The following is a 17,490-nucleotide window of genomic DNA, read 5'->3' as shown; positions in this document are numbered from 1 at the left end:
TGGCATATCCACAGGCCTTCATGGTGCCATCTATTATTGTCATCTCCCCAACAGCTGTTGCACTTTTGCAGCCCCATATTATTACACTCCCACTTCTGGGCTTCACTATCAGGACTATGCATGCACTGTGGTGGTCCTGACCAGGTTCACAGCAAGCACGCTGACCCCAGTCTGAGTCCAACTAATTTATCTTAATTGACATCTGATCAAAGAATGTGTTAATATTCATCAGGCTTCTGCTATTTTTGCAAAGTTTCATCTTGTAGGTTTGTGCCAACATGCAAGCAAGAGTTTTTTTCTACATTGACATTCATAGAGACATTATGCAATGTCCTTTACACTGTCTGAGCTGTCACAGAAGTCTGATTTCCTTTGATAACAAGTCTGAAGCACTTGCCCGTCTGTTTTGTCAGAGGTCGATAGTAAAAGTGTCTGTGGCATTACTTTTGTAAGACAACCACTGCAGCTCTGATTAGTGGTACTATGGCTCGTTGGAAATCACAGAAGTACTGAATTTTGTTTCACTGATCACAGGTTTTCTAACTTGTGTGTCGGTGATCACGGTTATTACAGAAGTACAAAGGTGTAGGTGTCTTGTGTTTCAAGACACATCACCAAGACAAACCATAACACCCCCAAAGTCTGTGGCCAAACACACACACACAGTGGATTTAGGTTCTGGAAAATATGAAGCATGGAGTCCAAACATGTCTACAGAGATCTAGAGTCTTAACAAGAATTACAGCAGACACACAACAAAGATAGAGCCAGTCAACACAAACTTCCTGAGAGATTTGATTAGGTGATCCTTGCCTGTTATGCTTGTTTTATTCAATTTATTTTTGTCTGCAGTATCTCACACAGACTGTATAAGAACTCTCAGAGTCAGTCTTTGTTATTTCCAACTTATCCCTTGACTAGAGTACCACAGGATGCCACTGGAGGGCAGTCAGGCAGCTGTTTGTTCCTATCTGTTTGCCAGCATTTTGTTTATTGAATAAGAAACTTTGAAGAAGAGATAATGCTGTGGAGTCTGTAATCTCCTCTGTGTCAAAAGTAGGCAGAGATATTAAAGACACATGGTTGTATGAAGGGCAATCTTGTTTAGTGCCTTGTTTTGAACTGAATATAGATCTGACATCATTTAATAAAGAAAATAATTCAGCCATCCATCAAAATCCAGAGATGGAACTGCCTTCAAAACCTTTTTTTTATGTTTTTATTTTTACATAAATCTTGACTAAAACATTTGTTTTGTTCAAGAATACCCCCTCTTATACTTTTTGATTATTTCTTTAAGGGTTTGGAAGGTGACCACGTCTTGTTGTCTATAGAAACTGGCCACATGTTTTGACCGTTGCCAATGATTGTAGACTAAACACTTCATCTGACTCTGGATTTAGATTAGCTTCTATTCTATGAGGTCTTGGTCAAGCTGGGTTTGTTATTTAAAGTCGAGTGTACGTGGGAATGAGGTGTGAGAGGTTTTGAAGTGGTCTGAGATGGAGGAACATGAAAGGCCTTTGTGAACCGATTGGTCTGGATGCAGTGACGCTGTCTCACTCAGACAACCAGAATATAACGAGGCCTGTTAACATCACAGGGAGGCTTTTTGTGTGTCTTTTTCATCTTTTTTATTTGTCTGTTACAAAGGTAAAGCTTGATATTTGCATATCTAATTTATATGTTAGACATTAATGTTGTATGTCTGATTTTTTGTTTCAAACATGCTTTCAAGTGTGACTATTTTCTTGTTTTTCTCTCGTTCTGGTCAAACATGAATATATATTTTTTTTACTAGTTTCCACTTCATAATTTTTCATATTTGATAAAAGAAACGTCTCTGTGCTTTTTGCATGTAAAGTATGTCCTAAAATGTGTTCTAAATTTGCAATAAAGTGCTTTTTTAAAAATAGTTTTTATTTTTTTTACTTGTTCCCCTCTTGTAAATTCTGCAAACTAACATTTGGACGTGATATTTTGACATTTACCTTGTTTAGTTGTTTTTTGTGCCATTGCACAGCTCCATAAGATCAAATGATTACGGTAAGTAAATGCAACACTTTTTCTTTTTTTCATTTTTTTAAAGTCTGCATTCAGAGTCAACACACAGCCGAGTGACGTGGTTGCGCCCTTTGGACTCTTTATAGGACGCAGACAGAACAATCAATAAGGTTCAGCTGCTGTTTAGTTGTTTAGGGTTGGTCTTCACATTTTTCATGTTTATCTTGTCAGTTAATTAGTATCTGTTTAAAGGCTTGTGGTAAATGAAAAGGAACGAGTACACCACTGTGCAAAATCACTTCCATCTAAAATGATTTCAAATGGCCTCTTAATGATGGCATTATTTCTAAATTGTCAAATAGAGATTAGAAAACCTGTGATCAGTGAAACAAAATTGAGAACATCTGTGATTTCCAATTCACCCAATTGCCTGAACATGGTTATAAATTGGCCTGTGAACACCAGAACTTTCTAAATATTGCTCCATTGGGCTGTGTCTGTCTGCATGTTTGCATTATGGCTCCACATGGAAAAACAATTACCAGACAAACTGAACAATGTGACTGTGAGACTTCACAAAGATGGAAAAGGATAATAGACGGTCGGTGACCTACAAAAAATGAGTAGAAACACAGTTACAGGAGTAATCACGAGGTACAGAACTACCCATAGTATCACTAATGAGAGCTGCAGTGGCCATGATATAGGGTTACATGTGGTCAACAGTTGTTGGGGGGATGGCATTTACAAATGGCACCATGAATGTCTGTGGATAGTCCCAAACTACTGGCTGACAAGATGACTCCCAGTCTCCAGAAGCTTGGAGGAAGAGGAAAACTCCAGGATGATAACAACCCAAAGCACACTGCTTCAATCGCACAGCAATTTCAAAATAAGAAATAATAAAAACTACGTCCTGGCCACACTAATAGAACCCACCAATAGAACACCTCTGAGGTACTTAAAAGAGAAAAGTAGATAAACACAACCCCTCTAACAAAGATCAGCTGGAGAAACTGTCTCTGAAGAATGTCGTCTCCAGAAATTTGGTGTCTTCCCTACTGAGGCGGACTGAGTATGTTGTCAATAAATAAATAAATACATAAATATGCTTTGGGTGCCTGCTGTGTAATCTGTCTTTTTAATATAGTAAATTCAAACTACATCTTTTTAATTTCAAAATAAGACCAGATACAATACTTTAAAAAAAAAACTTAGAAATAATGCAGTTATTGAGAGATGATACCGTAATTTAATAATAAGGTGATATTGCACAGAGATGTACTCATTTGAGTTTTAGACTGTATCTTAACAGACAGACTGATGTATTAGCACAATGTGTATGTAATGTATTAATACAATACAGTCATCCTCAAACATATCCATACCCTCCTGTTAAAGAAGAAAAAAAAACAGCTGTCACTGGAAGAAGTTGAAACTGCCAAAAGTAACAACATATGAAAATGTAATGGAAATCATGACATTGCTTTTGAATTGTGGTTCAACAGAAATATACATAAAAAAGAAACCAAAAAAAACAGCAAAAAAAACAACAAAAAAAACAAGCAATCAAGCATAATGGGACCCATTTGAGGCAATCACTGCAATCAAGTGTTTTCTGTCAGACGTCTGCACCTGTTGACAGGTATTTTGGTCCACTGCTCATCAGCAAAGTGCTCTAATTTGTCCGAGACAGTTTTGCTTGTTTTTTTTTGTTTTTTTTTTAAATATTCTTTTAACTACAATTCAAAAGCAATGTCTTATTTCACTAAATTATAATTTAAGACATTTTTATTTATTATTAATTTTCTTCGTTTCTAGTTATTTCAGTGACTATTGGGAATTTTGCCTTTTCTTTAATGGACGGGTATGAATACATTTGAGGACGACTGCATGTATCTGATTGGCCGTTTGGGGACTTGCCTTACCGTCCGTCCCGCGGTAGGGGGCGCCGGTGAGCGCAGCCGCCGCATACGTGACGTTCAATTGCTGCCGTGAGCAACCGAACGAAGAAGAAAAACAAAAGCAGCCTCATATTTTCAGGGTAGTTACACATCATCTCCTGCCTCTGGGTCCACATTTACAGAATTTTAGAACAATGTGACTGGAACCGGAGGGAGTTTTGCGCTCTCGAGGCTCGTGTGGAGCAGCAGCCGGCCAGAATAAACACTGCTACGCTTTTCAGCCGTGCCTTTGTTTGTGATTTTGGCAGTTAAGCTAGCTGTGAGGTTAGCTCCCCTCGGACTGGCTCGTCAACGGCTGTCAGACTGTCTGACCTGAGATTATCAGCTGTCCACATTAACCTTACACCTGCCCTGCTCTAATCATCAGGTAAGTTAGCCAAGTGCTTCTCTTGGTAAACAAACTGTGTGTCTGCTTTGCATGGGATGATGGGAGAGCAGCCCTTGACTTTGCAGTGAACAGGTGTAGTCAATTAAACTGAACAGACTTTATTTTCTTGTGGCAGCAGCCTCTAAAACACAAGTAGATAATAATCTCAGACACCTGTAGATGATATCTGACCTTTATTAGAATCATATCTAGCTGTAATAACAATTTCTCATTAATTAACAAGTTTGGAATACTGCTATGTGCATTTCTATGAACACTGTAGATGATGGCATTTTTGATGAAGACAAGGAACAAGGCTAAGCAGAATATGTAGGTGTAGCTGCATGTTGATCATGTTTAGTGGCATTTTCAACATAACATAACATAAAACGTGTGGAATAAGATGTCCAAGCATTTCATTCATTTTATGACAGTCAAATTAATTGTATAAGTTCTCATTTGTAATGCATTGTTAGGAAAATCAATGTGCCAAAATGCCTTCATTAGCCATTTGAAGATCCTGTATGGTGAAAATTAATTTTTATGTACTTTTGCGTACTGAAAGCTGTTGAGATCTTGAAGGTGTTTACTGCTAACATTCCTAAAGCCACCCTACAGCTAGTTAGCCTCGCTGCTTTACAAGCCAGTAAGAATTTGACTGAGCTGCTGCATACCAGCTAACACACCAGTAGTTGTGCAGCTCAGACTTTGTGTAAACCTGCTCCCACGCTGCCCACTGCTTAAGATGAGCCATTCAGAGAGTGCAGCCACCTCACAGTCCACCAGATCTGTTTACATGCCAGAGCTGCTCACTTTAAAGTGTCTCAGCTACGAGCAAAACACATTAAATGTTCTGCTGTTGGCTGCAAGAGTGAACACAAGTGTCTTTATGCACTCCCAGTGTTTTAAGAACTGATGACTTAGTGGACTACTGTCATTTTTTTATGGCAGTCTCATTACAAAGATAGTAAATCCTTGGTGTTAGCTTTATGGTGGCTATCAGTACTATTAGCTTTGACGCTTCAGTGCATTGTGAGCTTGGCTAGTTTTTACATCTGTTTGCTTCTCTCCTGCTCTCTGTGCTCATATATGCTACATTTTAATGCAGCTGAATTCCCTAAAAAGCTGTTCTCATGTACGTATTTTACTGATTTCAATTCCTAAAAGAAAGTGTCAGAATAACCCCACCACAAGCTTTGCCAAAAAACTACAACAGCCAAAGTCCCGGACATAATCTGTTTCAGTGATATTGATTCATACAGCTCTGGTGCACTGCCAAGATATGGAATAGCTGACCTGTTTGTTTTGTGTTTCTTTGAAGGGATAAAAATGGGAAACCTGGGCAGCCGGTTCCAGTCCCCCTCTCAGGGACCGGAGGAGGCTGCAGAGGGTTCAAGTGCCAGCCGCAAACACGGCTGTGATTGTAAGAAGAGGAAACGAAATGCTCAGTGTGACTGTGACAGTGAACAAGAGGAGGACGATGCCGTGCTAGATACACCTCGCAGGCAGGTTCAGTCAGAGGACCAAAAATCTACTCAGTGTCAAATATCACTGTCTTTAGTATTTTGTCTCACTTTTGTTTTGTTTTTTTCTTTTCTCTCTGTTACTGTTTTTGAGCAGGAAGAAATTGAAAAGTACATCAAGATACATTTATCAGACTTTGTTTCTGAATGGGGAAAATAGTGACATCCGCATCTGTGCTCTGGGACAAGAGTGGAACCTCCACAAAGTGTACCTGTGTCAGGTAGAACCAAGACTTGAAGCATCTCAAAAACAATCAACAATATGTTTGTTTTTCATTTAATCTTCTTCTGCATCTGTTTACTGTCCTTCTGTCCTGTATTTTACAGTCGGGCTACTTCTCCAGCATGTTCAGCGGCTCTTGGAAGGAGTCCAACATGATGGAAATTAACTTGGAGATCCCAGACCAGAACATCGACACCGAGGGTGAGTCACGGAAAAAACGGGTGTTAACTTCTTTAAACCTGTCGTTGTTTTGCTGATAGCTCGTTACGGTTCTGTGTTCCTGCAGCTCTGCAAGTCGTGTTTGGATCTCTGTACCGTGACGATGTTCTGATCAAGCCCAGCAGAGTCGTCAGTATTCTCGCTGCTGCTTGCATGCTGCAGCTGGTGAGTAAAAACCGGAGAAGTCGGCCATTGTCTAAAATGAGCATGTTGATTTTGTAAATACGCAGTCATATGATACGAAATGTAATTAAGTCTTATGCTCTGTTAATGTTGGCAGGATGGTTTGATCCAGCAGTGTGGCGAAACCATGAAGGAAAACATCAGTGCGAAGACTGTGTGCGGCTACTATGCTTGTGCCAGCATCTATGGCCTGGATTCAGTCATGAAAAAGTCAGATTTTTTTATATTTTTTGATTGTTTTTGTTGTATTAGTTTACACAGTATTTGTTTATACAGTACTGTAGCATTGGACTTGCTTATACAGTATTTATACATCTTAATATATGTATGTGTGTCTGTGCATCTCTTCCTGCAGGTGTCTTGAGTGGCTTCTTAACAACCTGATGACCCACCAAAATGTCGACCTGATGAAAGAAATTGGGTTTGTGTGATTCTTTACTTTCTTTTTCTGACATTACTCTGTGCTGATTTTGACTTTAGTCTCTGCATTACGTTTACAGGACGGAGGTGATGGAGCAGCTCATCCAGTCCTCGGATCTGTTCGTCATGCAGGTGGAGATGGATGTATACACTGCTTTAAAAAAGGTAAAAGGAAGACACACATATGTGCCATCCCTGTCAGATACAGTCACTCTACTGTCAGCCCTGTTTAACTGTCCTCTCTGGACTTTTGTCTCTCTGCAGTGGATGTTTCTGCAGCTCAATCCGTTGTGGGACGGCCCCATCAAGCAGCTGCTGGCTGACGCGGACGCCTGGCTTTGTAAACGCAGGACAGGTACTGAAAGCCACACCTTGTGAAATGGCATCTTCTTTAGTTGATGTACCGCAAGTTTGACACAGCCATGCTTTCTTTGTGTTAGTCGACTGGACAAAACCTACAACCCCAGTCAGAGATAATGGGTGTCACAACGGTGGTTATCAGCTTCCTTTGTCAGTCCAGACTTTCTTCTTCAGACTCTGTTCACATTAATGCGTCATGTGACTGTTCTTCGGCACAAAATGGACAGATCACGTGCTGCCTAATTCACTTAGAAGACTTTGTTGATGTAACAGAGACCCAAACAGAATATTTTAAGATTGTTACACTAAAAGAAATGCTGCAAATGATGCAAGAGAGGAATGCGATAGAAAACTGTCAACTATTTGTTTTTTATCAATCAATACAGGTGCTTATAAATGAGATGCCGGCACATTAGAGCTGTTGAAATTCAAACTTTATTCATTCTCTATCATAGTCTAATCACTTCTCTAATGTGTTCTATTAACTACAGTACCAGCCCTGTAGAATGGACGAATAAGATCAAACATATTTCTGCATTTTTTGCATCACAAGCTGAATTCATGTGCATTCCACAACGCAGACTGTGTTCAATACCATAACTGCACGGCTTTGTTCAGTGGGACTAGAGCTAGAATCATAGTGTCATCAGTTAATGCTGATCTAAGTCCAAAACTTTTAACAGATTCTCCTCCGGACCAGGTCAGCTCTGCAGCATAGGTTACCATGGTGATCTCGCAGGATCACCTTTGTGATGCTGAAAACTTTAGCCGTCAGCATAGCTTGGTAACCAGTTAATCTCACTTTGTAGCACAGCCCTCTGATAACATACAGCAATTTAGTAATGATGAGAACATATACTGAATTTAAAGGAACATTATTTAGCGCTGTCATTGTCTCCATTGTTATTTTAGCCTAGCACATAGCAATGGCTTCTGTCTCCTGCTCAGTGGCCACATGATTAGCTTTTCCTCTGCCACCTACAGTAATAATGATGCTTGTAATAAATGTAGTTCTTGCCCAGCTTTTGGGGCGAGGCTTACTGATGTGGAAGCCCGTAGGTGAGTTCGTAGCTAGTCAGGCCCCATTTGCTGGTGTGGGCTGACCCAGCGTAGCCTCTCTTTGCTGTCTTCCTGGGAATTGGCCAATTCAAGTTATCTCAAAATGACATTTAATCATCCCCAACTGGCCAACTGATAATTCAGTCTGTCATTACCTACATGTAGTAGTTACACAGTCTTTTTCTGTTTAACTTTATTTTATTTTATGTGCAACAACATAATGTGGTTCTCCTCATAACTTTTGTACTGCTACAACTTGATGTAGTTCTAGTATTCTAGAGCTATCATTTTTAAGCACAAGTATACACACTGTGTGTCCTACAATTCTGGTGCATTTATCCATCATGCCACATCTGTACAAGGTGTAAATAGTCTTTGTCTTTGTTTTACTTTTTGTTTTTCTTGTTTCTTGCTATGCTCCATGTGTATGTAGCTGCTGCAGCATGTGAATTCTCCTGGTAAGGGATCAATAAAGTCTGTCTTTTTTGCAGATGTGTGTGAGAAGGAGCCTTTCTTGAGCACAGAGGAAGGTGCGCCTTTCCGCTCAGTGTTCAAGTTTGTGCGTCTCCAGTACATCATCAACGACCTCGCATCTGCACGCATCCTGGAGAGAGACAACATTTTGCCACCTGGTAATGTGTGATTCTGTCTGACTTCATTTTATCACAAATCTCCTTGCTCTCCTGTATTTATATTGTAATAGTTCTTTATTGTGTTTATGTACTATAAATATTGTTCTGCTGATGCTTTATATTCTAGATTGGCTGTCGTCAGTGTACAAGAACCAGTGGTTTGCTATGCTCCGGACAGAATTTGACAATGATAATGGGTGAGAACTTGAGACTAAACCATTGTAATGAGCCTGTGGAGTTTCAACTGTCATGTGGCATAACACATAAATTACATGGAATTAAGATCATTTTAATGCTGATTGTGATGATAAAGGCATCTTTTTTTCTCATTAGTCCTCAGGAGCCCAACAAGGATGAGTTTGAGCTGAGCAGTATGAGGTGTGGCAGGAAGCTGACTAAAGATGGAGATGTAAGTTGGCCTGGCTTCAGCCATGTTTGTTTTTACAAAGTTCATATATTCAGTTTCATGTCTACGGAGGAGAAACTGATATCTTCTCTCTTTGCAGTACTGCTGGCGGTGGACAGGCTTTAACTTTGGTTTCGACCTGCTGGTGACCTACACCAACCGTTTCATAGTGTTTAAAAGGAATACTCTGAGTCAGCCATGTGGGGGCGCTGTGAGTCTGCAGCCCAGGAGACATCTGGCATACAGGTCAGTGGCTCAGTGGACCAGATACTGTTCAGGGCAGTGTTAAATAACGGAACTAAGACGATCATCGTGAACTACGTAGTCAGAATTACAGATAAAATGTTAAACGTCAACAAAATGTCTGGAATGCTCTTGAAGCTGACAAATACTTAATGACCTATCATCAGTTAAAGTTGCTCTGAAAGTTGTATTAATACATAAAAACACAAGAAATACCTTCTAATAGAAGAGAACACTGGGGTGCCTGGTCTAAAGTCTTGTGGTTAACTGAGTGGATGCGGTTCTACATTAGTAGAAGTACATATTTGATCAACAACTAAGGTTTATCTTTGTTTAAAGTTATAGTTATAGACATTTTGGGAAATATGTTCCTTCACTTCTTTCATGACAGTTTGATGTTGCCTTTGCTTCCATCTGTTTTCAGGGTTATGCTAAGCTAAGTTAGCCAGTTTACCTTACAGGCACCAAAGGTCTTATCTCTTGTCAAGAAAGCAAATAATCATGTTTTTCAAAAGGTGATTATTTTTTATTTTAAAAGCAGTGTGTGTTTATCAGCTGCTCTGGACTGGGGAAACTGTACCTTACTTTTTGAGTATCTTTTGTTTTTGTCCAGGTTGCGTCTTGCCTCCTTCGATAACCGAGGAAAGCTGGTCTGCAGTCGCTCAACAGGTTACCAGCTTCTCACCCTTGAGAAAGACCAGGTCGGTGAACGCCGTTTACCTGCAGTTGTCCCACCATTACCCTTTATAAAGGACAGGTGTACACTTGCTTATTACCCCTCCTCTCCCTCCCACCCCTCAGGAGTACGTGGTGATGAACCTGGACAGCCGGTTGTTATCATTCCCCCTCTACGTCTGCTGTAACTTCCAGTATACGTCGCCGCACTCAGACCACCGTCCAGATTCCTCAGAACCAGAGAGCACTGCTGCTCGCAGCGTGTCTTGATGTCCGTTCACCAGCCATTAACTGCTACCATTCCTCTGGTAAACGCTGAGACACTGACACACGTTTGTATGTACAATCCATCCGCCACCGTATTTAACACCATTTCGACATTGGACATATCGTCTGCATGCTCTATAACTCAGTGAGATGTTTGGGGAAAACGTTTTGTATCTGTGTATTCAGCATTTCGACATATTCTGAGTTAGCTGTGTATACATGGGGTTCGTAGTGTAACAGAGACGTTTAACAGCGGTCAGGGGGGATCAGACCACCTCCTGCCCTCATAGCAGCTTCTGTCCGTCTTGTATCATCACTATGTACTGTCTGCACTGGGATGCTGGACCACTGCTCCAGATGGAAAACCTCCAGGGCTTTTGAGTGAGGGGAGATCTGCTCTTGACTCTTAAGACCTTTAAATAATAACTACCTGATGATGGTGAAAGCTTTCTCGACGAAACCACCCTGGATTCGGTCCGTCAGTACGTTTGGAGGCATTATCATCGTGGAACATCATGAGGGAACAGCCCCATAGAGGGAACCTGGAGGCTTTCATCACATTTCAGAGCACTGTTAGATCTCGGGTGCTTTTTGTAACTCTACCTTATCATCTCTCCTCCCAAGACCTGGAAATGTTGCCCATCATTAGGATCTTTCAATCTGCACTTTGAAGACACAACAAGAGAGGAGACGTCTGAAGGGGCTTAGAGTTACAGGTGGATCCTACCTCTCGTATCGTCACCAGGAGGACTTGGACACGAGGAACAGACACGAATGAGGGACAATAGCACCCTTATGTGACCTCCATGACACTGACAGCGTGCACACCAGCGAGGTCATCTGTTGAAATTCTTGATATGTAGGTCAATATTCGACTGAGGAGACAAGTACACTCAGCGTCCGTCCTCAGGTGCGACTTTCCGCAACTTTCCTCATCCTCGCTGCTACGAAAGAGTCGCACCGCCAGACATCACTGTTGAATCGAAGGTAACTGACAGATGCAGTAGAAGCAGGATTTCCAGCCTGGGACACATCACGCCGTAAACTGTTTCAGGTCACTTAGTCTTACGCTGATCCCGTCTCTGTGATGTTCAACACCTGACCAGCTCCTTTTAGGGCTTTTTTAATGGGAAGTCCACCACCTCGTATTAATCACAAAAAGTCCATTTATCAAACCTGATGTGAACAAAAACATCTAGTGATATATCAGCAGTATGATGTCAAGAAAGCAGATTTAACCTGGTGAGACTTGAGGCTGCAGGATTGTTTAGCTTCAGCTGCATTTGCACAGTTTACAGGCGACTGTGTGCTGCCAACACCAGCTTTCTGGTGTTTTCAGCATACCGTCTTTGTTGAGATTCAGAAATGTTTGAGGCTTTCTGCAGTACGTATCAGCTACACTGGTGTTAATCCAGCCTCCTACGGATCCAAACAAGAGCAGACTGACTGCTCCCATCACATCTCCACTACCTTTACAGTTACGTTTTAAATACTTGAGTACGATTCATTTGCTCATCATTTGTTTGGCAGTTTGCTGTTGCCTCGTATTGAAAACCAGTAAAAATATGGGGCGCTGTAAAGCAGACGCGTACTGCTGACTCGTTCTAGTCGGCGTGACTCGTCTGCGTCGCTGTTACCGTCTTTAAGTTCAAAGTTAAAGGTGTTTTTATTTGGCCGTTATTTATTTTTTACTTCATTTGTATTTGTATGGATGTATTTTTTTGCAGCAGAAAACATACGATTCTCCACTGCCAATAAAACTGCCCTTTCTGTCGGGCTGCGGTGCTGTCACAGTAATCCTCCTGTTTGTCCAATGAAGCTCTTTAATCCGGCTGCACAGATGTTTCAGGAGCTGTTACACTTGATTCATATCATCACTGACTCATCATGTACTGGTTACTTATATATTGCATGTACGTAACACTTTCATTCATCAGGTGGTCGTTGTGGAAAAATCAAGAACCATTCCTGCGCAACTCCACAGAACCGGTTCAGAACAACTGATGTTTGTGAGGAATGAAAGTGGTTTGATGTGAAGTTGCTGATCTGGGAAATCCAAAAGTTGTCCGCTTGCTGTTGGACAGTTTGGTTTAAAAGTGTACGTAAGATTCAAACTAAATTAACCAAGAAGCAAAGGGAGAAATCGTTCTCTGTTTATTCAAGAAACTTAAAGCTGTTGTGCGACATTTATCTGTCGGAACGGCTTGAAGATCAGAGCGTAGGCAGCTCAGCTTCCATTTGGCTCCTCTCCAGAGTCGGTTCTGGTCTCTGAAATAACATCTTGATATAAATCAGACGTTTATTTAAACAACAATCCAAAGAGCTTCCTATCTCGACTTCTTCATCCTCAGTCACTTGTTGTTTTACATTTATATGAAGGACCAAAAGTAAGAATTTAGAGATCATCACTTCATATCCCAGTTTGAAGACTCAACTGCTGTCTTATTATCATCACCTTTCTCCATCTGCTGACTTGATGTCTGTCTTGCTGTATCAACTCCCTGCTCGTATCCCATCGTCATTACAGCGAACACGAATTCATTTTCAGTTCACCAGCCGGGCCGCATAATTAAACCAGCTGTAGAATTAACACATTTTCTACCTTGACAGTTTATTAAACCTGGTTTTTTGGGGATTTTACATCGAGTCTGCAGTGCGTCGACTGCTCCTTGTATGATTTTTCTACCATCACTCAGGCTGCCACTCTACAGTGTTGCCTTTTTTTTCTTGTACCATTATTTGTACAGAACTGAGAATATTCCTGTCGTCATTAAAATACATGTTACAAAAAAACTGGTTGCTTCGTCTCAGCGTCTGCATGCAGAGAAAACGCAGTCAAAAACAGGTTTTCTTCTTTTTAATCCAGATATATAAACACATCTGACAATGACAGAAAATGCTGAACAACTTACAGTTAAATGACACCAAAAAAAGAGACGAGTGGGCTCAAGATGATGAGGAACTGCACCGGAATATAAAAACCTTCATGTGAATCATGTTGATGGATTGTGTCATGTATATCTGAATACATTTACCTCTTTAAAAAAAAAAATGCACATGAACAGCTCTCTTCAAAGCATTTTTGAGCAAATATCTTTTCACACACGACAACGAGACGCCATCTCACAGACAAACCAACAGCTCTGATGACAGATCTCACCGTTTCTGGGCAGAGTCGCTTTGTTTAAACTTCACTCTCCCCACTTTTTTATGTTATTCCTGCTCCTCAGGCGACTAGCCCTGCTGTAAGTGATTCTAAAGAGCCCAGACTAAGTTTAGGACGGACGCCGAGCCGCCCCGTCCTGCTCCTCACTGCTGTATAGAGTCCAGACTCTCTTTGAGTCTCCGGGTCATGCTGGGGATCAGGTTGACGTGGTCGTCCACACAGCTGCCCACGCAGCGCTCCATCAGGGATCGGACGGCTGGTTCTTTGGCGCCGGAGTCGAAAAGGTCCTTCGCTTTGTCGTTGCAGTGCATCGTGCATCTGGACAGACGGTCCTGGCAAGAAGGAGAGAAGGTGTTTAGATTTACTGACAACAGAGACGCCTCAGTGTGGAATAGTGAGAGTGCCAAAGAATAATAAAATAAAAGTGGAAATAAAAAGAAGAATAAATAGAATAAAAAAAATAAGTAATGTGGCAATATAAAGCAATATGAATCAAAAATGAATCCATTAAAGAAAAAGCTAATAAAGATAGAAATATAAAGACAAATAAATAAAATAATAAAAATAGTAAAAAGTTTTTATTTATTTTTAATTTATTATTATTTAATTTTTTTTTCTTTTTAAAAATTTTATAATGTTGCTTTAAAAGCAAAGGAAATCTGAGCAGAAAAACAGTTTGGATCATCTCTTGACTTAACATATACGACTTATGTACAAAACTATGGCGACTCAAAAAAAAACATCTAGTGTGAATTTGGGCATTTTTACTGTTTCAATACATCCTATTTTTAAACATAATTTATTACACATACCAAGACTTTTTTCACGTCTTTTAGAAGATGCTGTAACTATTTACTCGCTATGATAAAATTATAAAAAGACGATCAACATTGAAGGCCTGTCGTGTGGACAGGTGTTCAGTTTTTGCACGGTACGAGCTTCTCACCTGAAACTTCTCCAGCTCTGACGTGACCAGTCCCTGAGCCTGGGCCAGAGGAGTGTGACACCTCTCGATGCAGTGATGAACCTGAGACATGGAGTCCGTGGAGCGTTCGCAGCAGTCGGCGCTGCACTTGAACATGCGACCCTGCAGCAGAAGGAGCACACAAACTGTTGGGTCATTTCGTATTTAAAAAAAAAAAAAAAAGGTTCTCAGCTCACTACTTCAGAATCAGCTCCAGTATATATTTAATGAAGACATACAAACTTTGACTCACTCTATTATATTGTACACCTTAATGCTATGAATATTTTCCAACTTACAGCCCCTTAAAGTGAATATGAGTGAGTTGAAGTGTTGTGCTTTTTAATTATAACTTCATTAATACAGGAGACAGGCATGAAATTTCCAAGGCTGTAAAACACATTTGAGCTCTCAAAATGAATGTTACGTCTCATCCAGGTGTCACAATGTAAGGCAAATACTTTGTTTTTGCTCAGCCCAATTCCTTTTCTATAATCAACACTAAGCATCCCTACCATGGGGTTCTGCATCAACCCGATCCTCAACAGGCAATATTTCATTTTCATGAACAACAGCTCAATAGAATGTGTAATATTTCACTTTTCAGGTGTAACATGTCGTTATGATTTCATTTTACTTCACTGCATCACTGCCAGTGTTGTGTATTACTTTTCTATTTCCAGTAATGTATTCTACAACTTGGATTAACCTGCACACAGTCGTAAGCTGGACTCTTTTTCATCCTTAGGGCAAAACAGGTTTTGAATTATCTTCATTCATGTGCCTACATTTTCTATTTTCCTACAAATGAGGCCTTTGACTCTCACTGTACTACAAGCTTAAATAAAGGTTGAATGAATGAATGAATGAGTTTACCTTTTATTTCTGAACATTCACTGGAGAGAAATTCTATCATGTGGGCTATGCGGTTGATCAAATTATATGAGCACATCTCATATAATTAGAACATGGTTGAATATTTTTCATTAAACACTGCTCAAAGTGAAAACTGTGCACATTCTGGACTCATAAACTGAAATATTTCCAGCCTTTATTTGTTTCAACTTTGATGACAGCGACCTACAGCTCATGAATCCCAGAGTCTAGAATATACTGAATCTGAGCAACATCAAGCTTTGTCCACCATATTCTAATTATATGAGATGCACAAGGTCACATTTTGACACCAGGCTTGTCTTCTAGCCATAATTGCCTCTGTATCAAAACTAGTTTCTAATTTTGGCACATTTTGACACTTGCAAATACAGCATGTGGCTGTGAAATAAAGAATCTGCATTGGTTTCACATGTTTTATGTAATAATTTGGACAAATCACATCATTAAACAAGTCTGGAGAATATTTTGATTCACTGCTGTGAACTGCAAGGACCTGGAATATAGACAATATTCACAGCATGGAGGTAAAACGTTGCACGGCTGCTACTTTAAGTTCCTGTGCAAATTAAACCAGCTGGTTCCGAGGAGGTAGAACTGACTGATGTGTTCATGGACCTGAGCAGAACCCAGGTGAGACACCCACCTGCATTTTGCGGATGTGCTCCTTCTCCAGGCTTTGGACCATTTCTTCCACCGCCACCTGCACGCGTGTCTGATGTGCTTCCGCCATCTCTGCTGCCTGTCGGGAACCTCAGAGAACCTCAGGACGGACTGACCATTAGAACCGGACCGGACCGTGGAGGAGAACCTGCGCTCGGACCCACTAGGAAGCCTCCCTACTTTCACAATTTCACTGGAACTAAGGTCACCTCCATTCAAGCATGGTTCGAGATCGGAGAGGTTGCGTCACTTCCGCTTTTCTTCCGCGACCGATTACAAAAAGTCGTTTCGCCTTTCACAATAAAAATGGAGCTTTCAAAATAAAAGGCATGTAAGAAAAAAATGATTAGAAGTTAAAAGTGGTGAAAAGTAACTCCTTATATTTACTCAAACAATTTACTTTATTACAGTTTAGAGTTACTTGTATTTTTTAAAATATATTTTCATTTTGTCCTTCAGCGCTTCAAGTGAAGATTTTGCCCAATAGAGTCAGAATCAGAATCCTTTTAATGTCATCATAACAAAAAAAGTACAACAAAACTGGGTGCAATCCCATTCAGTGCAAAGAACAACTATAAATCAACAAAAAAAACTGTGCAAGATAAAAACAAGACGTTTGTAGAGCCTATAGATGCATATAAAAAGATAAATAAGTGACAATGGGTATAAAATGGATATAAAATGTAAATATCTACAATAGCAGCGAGCAACGGAGTTACCTAAGAAAATACTTGTGGTAGATTACACCTGAGTACATGAGACATATTGCAAACTGAGAGAAAACTTGTCAGTTGATTCACAAGAACAGTGGCGGGAATTCAGTGAGTTCAGTGTGAGTTCAGAGTGGTGAAAAAAAACTGTTTTGTAGTCTGTTGGTTTTTGTCCTGATGCCCCTGTAGCGCCTGCCCCGAGGGCAACAGGTCAAACATATGGGACCCAGGATGTGAGCTGTCCCTGATGATGTCTTTGATAGACAATACAACAAGCTTTTATAATGCAACACACTGTTAAATCAGTGATTTCTTGTCTTTTTGGCTTCATAAAAACAGCATTATGTAGTCGGGCTCACATTTCATAACAGCTTCACCAAACGGTATTTTTTCATTCTAAACGTTTTGCATAGTTTTGTCTTAATAAATGTTCAAATGATCAAACATCTCGCCAAAACTGAAGGATGAGAGAAAAAGTCCAAAACCTGAAGTGAGGTCTGTGTGTCTGACCTCTCCTGTTAAATGACTCGATGCAGGAGACAGATATC

General features: G+C 40.4%; 2 protein-coding genes across 2 annotated transcripts; one reads left to right on the top strand and one right to left on the bottom strand.

The window, feature by feature from the left end:
• The first annotated feature begins 4,044 nt into the window (after positions 1-4,044).
• Positions 4,045-13,338, top strand: gmcl1 (germ cell-less, spermatogenesis associated). Its single transcript, XM_008302465.1, has 15 exons — positions 4,045-4,335; positions 5,657-5,840; positions 5,956-6,079; positions 6,186-6,282; positions 6,368-6,465; positions 6,581-6,693; positions 6,839-6,904; positions 6,984-7,068; positions 7,168-7,258; positions 8,814-8,954; positions 9,082-9,151; positions 9,288-9,363; positions 9,461-9,606; positions 10,217-10,304; positions 10,405-13,338. Exons 2-15 carry the CDS (start codon positions 5,665-5,667, stop codon positions 10,546-10,548), a joined length of 1,515 nt encoding a protein of 504 aa, XP_008300687.1. The 5' UTR covers positions 4,045-4,335; positions 5,657-5,664; the 3' UTR covers positions 10,549-13,338.
• On the bottom strand, positions 12,248-16,472 carry fam136a (family with sequence similarity 136 member A). The gene is made up of 3 exons (XM_008302466.1): positions 16,216-16,472; positions 14,658-14,798; positions 12,248-14,043 (listed from the first exon to the last, which is right to left on the bottom strand). The coding sequence occupies exons 1-3, from the start codon at positions 16,300-16,302 to the stop codon at positions 13,855-13,857; spliced, it is 417 nt and encodes a 138-aa protein (XP_008300688.1). The 5' UTR covers positions 16,303-16,472; the 3' UTR covers positions 12,248-13,854.
• Positions 16,473-17,490: the final 1,018 nt, after the last annotated feature.

Source organism: Stegastes partitus, unplaced genomic scaffold (assembly GCF_000690725.1).
Source record: "Stegastes partitus isolate 25-593 unplaced genomic scaffold, Stegastes_partitus-1.0.2 Scaffold1820, whole genome shotgun sequence".
NCBI lineage: Eukaryota > Metazoa > Chordata > Actinopteri > Pomacentridae > Stegastes > Stegastes partitus.
The sequence above is the reverse complement of the archived record's forward strand: the minus strand, read 5'-3'. Positions and strand labels throughout refer to the sequence as shown.

What these genes read in the sequence shown, in the direction of transcription:
- gmcl1 (XM_008302465.1), top strand. Translation starts at nt 5,665, where the DNA reads ATGGGAAACCTGGGCAGCCGGTTCCAGTCCCCCTCTCAGGGACCGGAG. An exon ending in GCTTTGTAAACGCAGGACAG is followed by an intron (nt 7,259 to 8,813) that starts GTACTGAAAGCC and finishes TCTTTTTTGCAG; the next exon opens with ATGTGTGTGAGAAGGAGCCT. An exon ending in AGGAGACATCTGGCATACAG is followed by an intron (nt 9,607 to 10,216) that starts GTCAGTGGCTCA and finishes GTTTTTGTCCAG; the next exon opens with GTTGCGTCTTGCCTCCTTCG.
- fam136a (XM_008302466.1), bottom strand. Translation starts at nt 16,302, where the DNA reads ATGGCGGAAGCACATCAGACACGCGTGCAGGTGGCGGTGGAAGAAATG. An exon ending in AGCACATCCGCAAAATGCAG is followed by an intron (nt 14,799 to 16,215) that starts GTGGGTGTCTCA and finishes CTTCTGCTGCAG; the next exon opens with GGTCGCATGTTCAAGTGCAG. An exon ending in CAGAGCTGGAGAAGTTTCAG is followed by an intron (nt 14,044 to 14,657) that starts GTGAGAAGCTCG and finishes CCTTCTTGCCAG; the next exon opens with GACCGTCTGTCCAGATGCAC.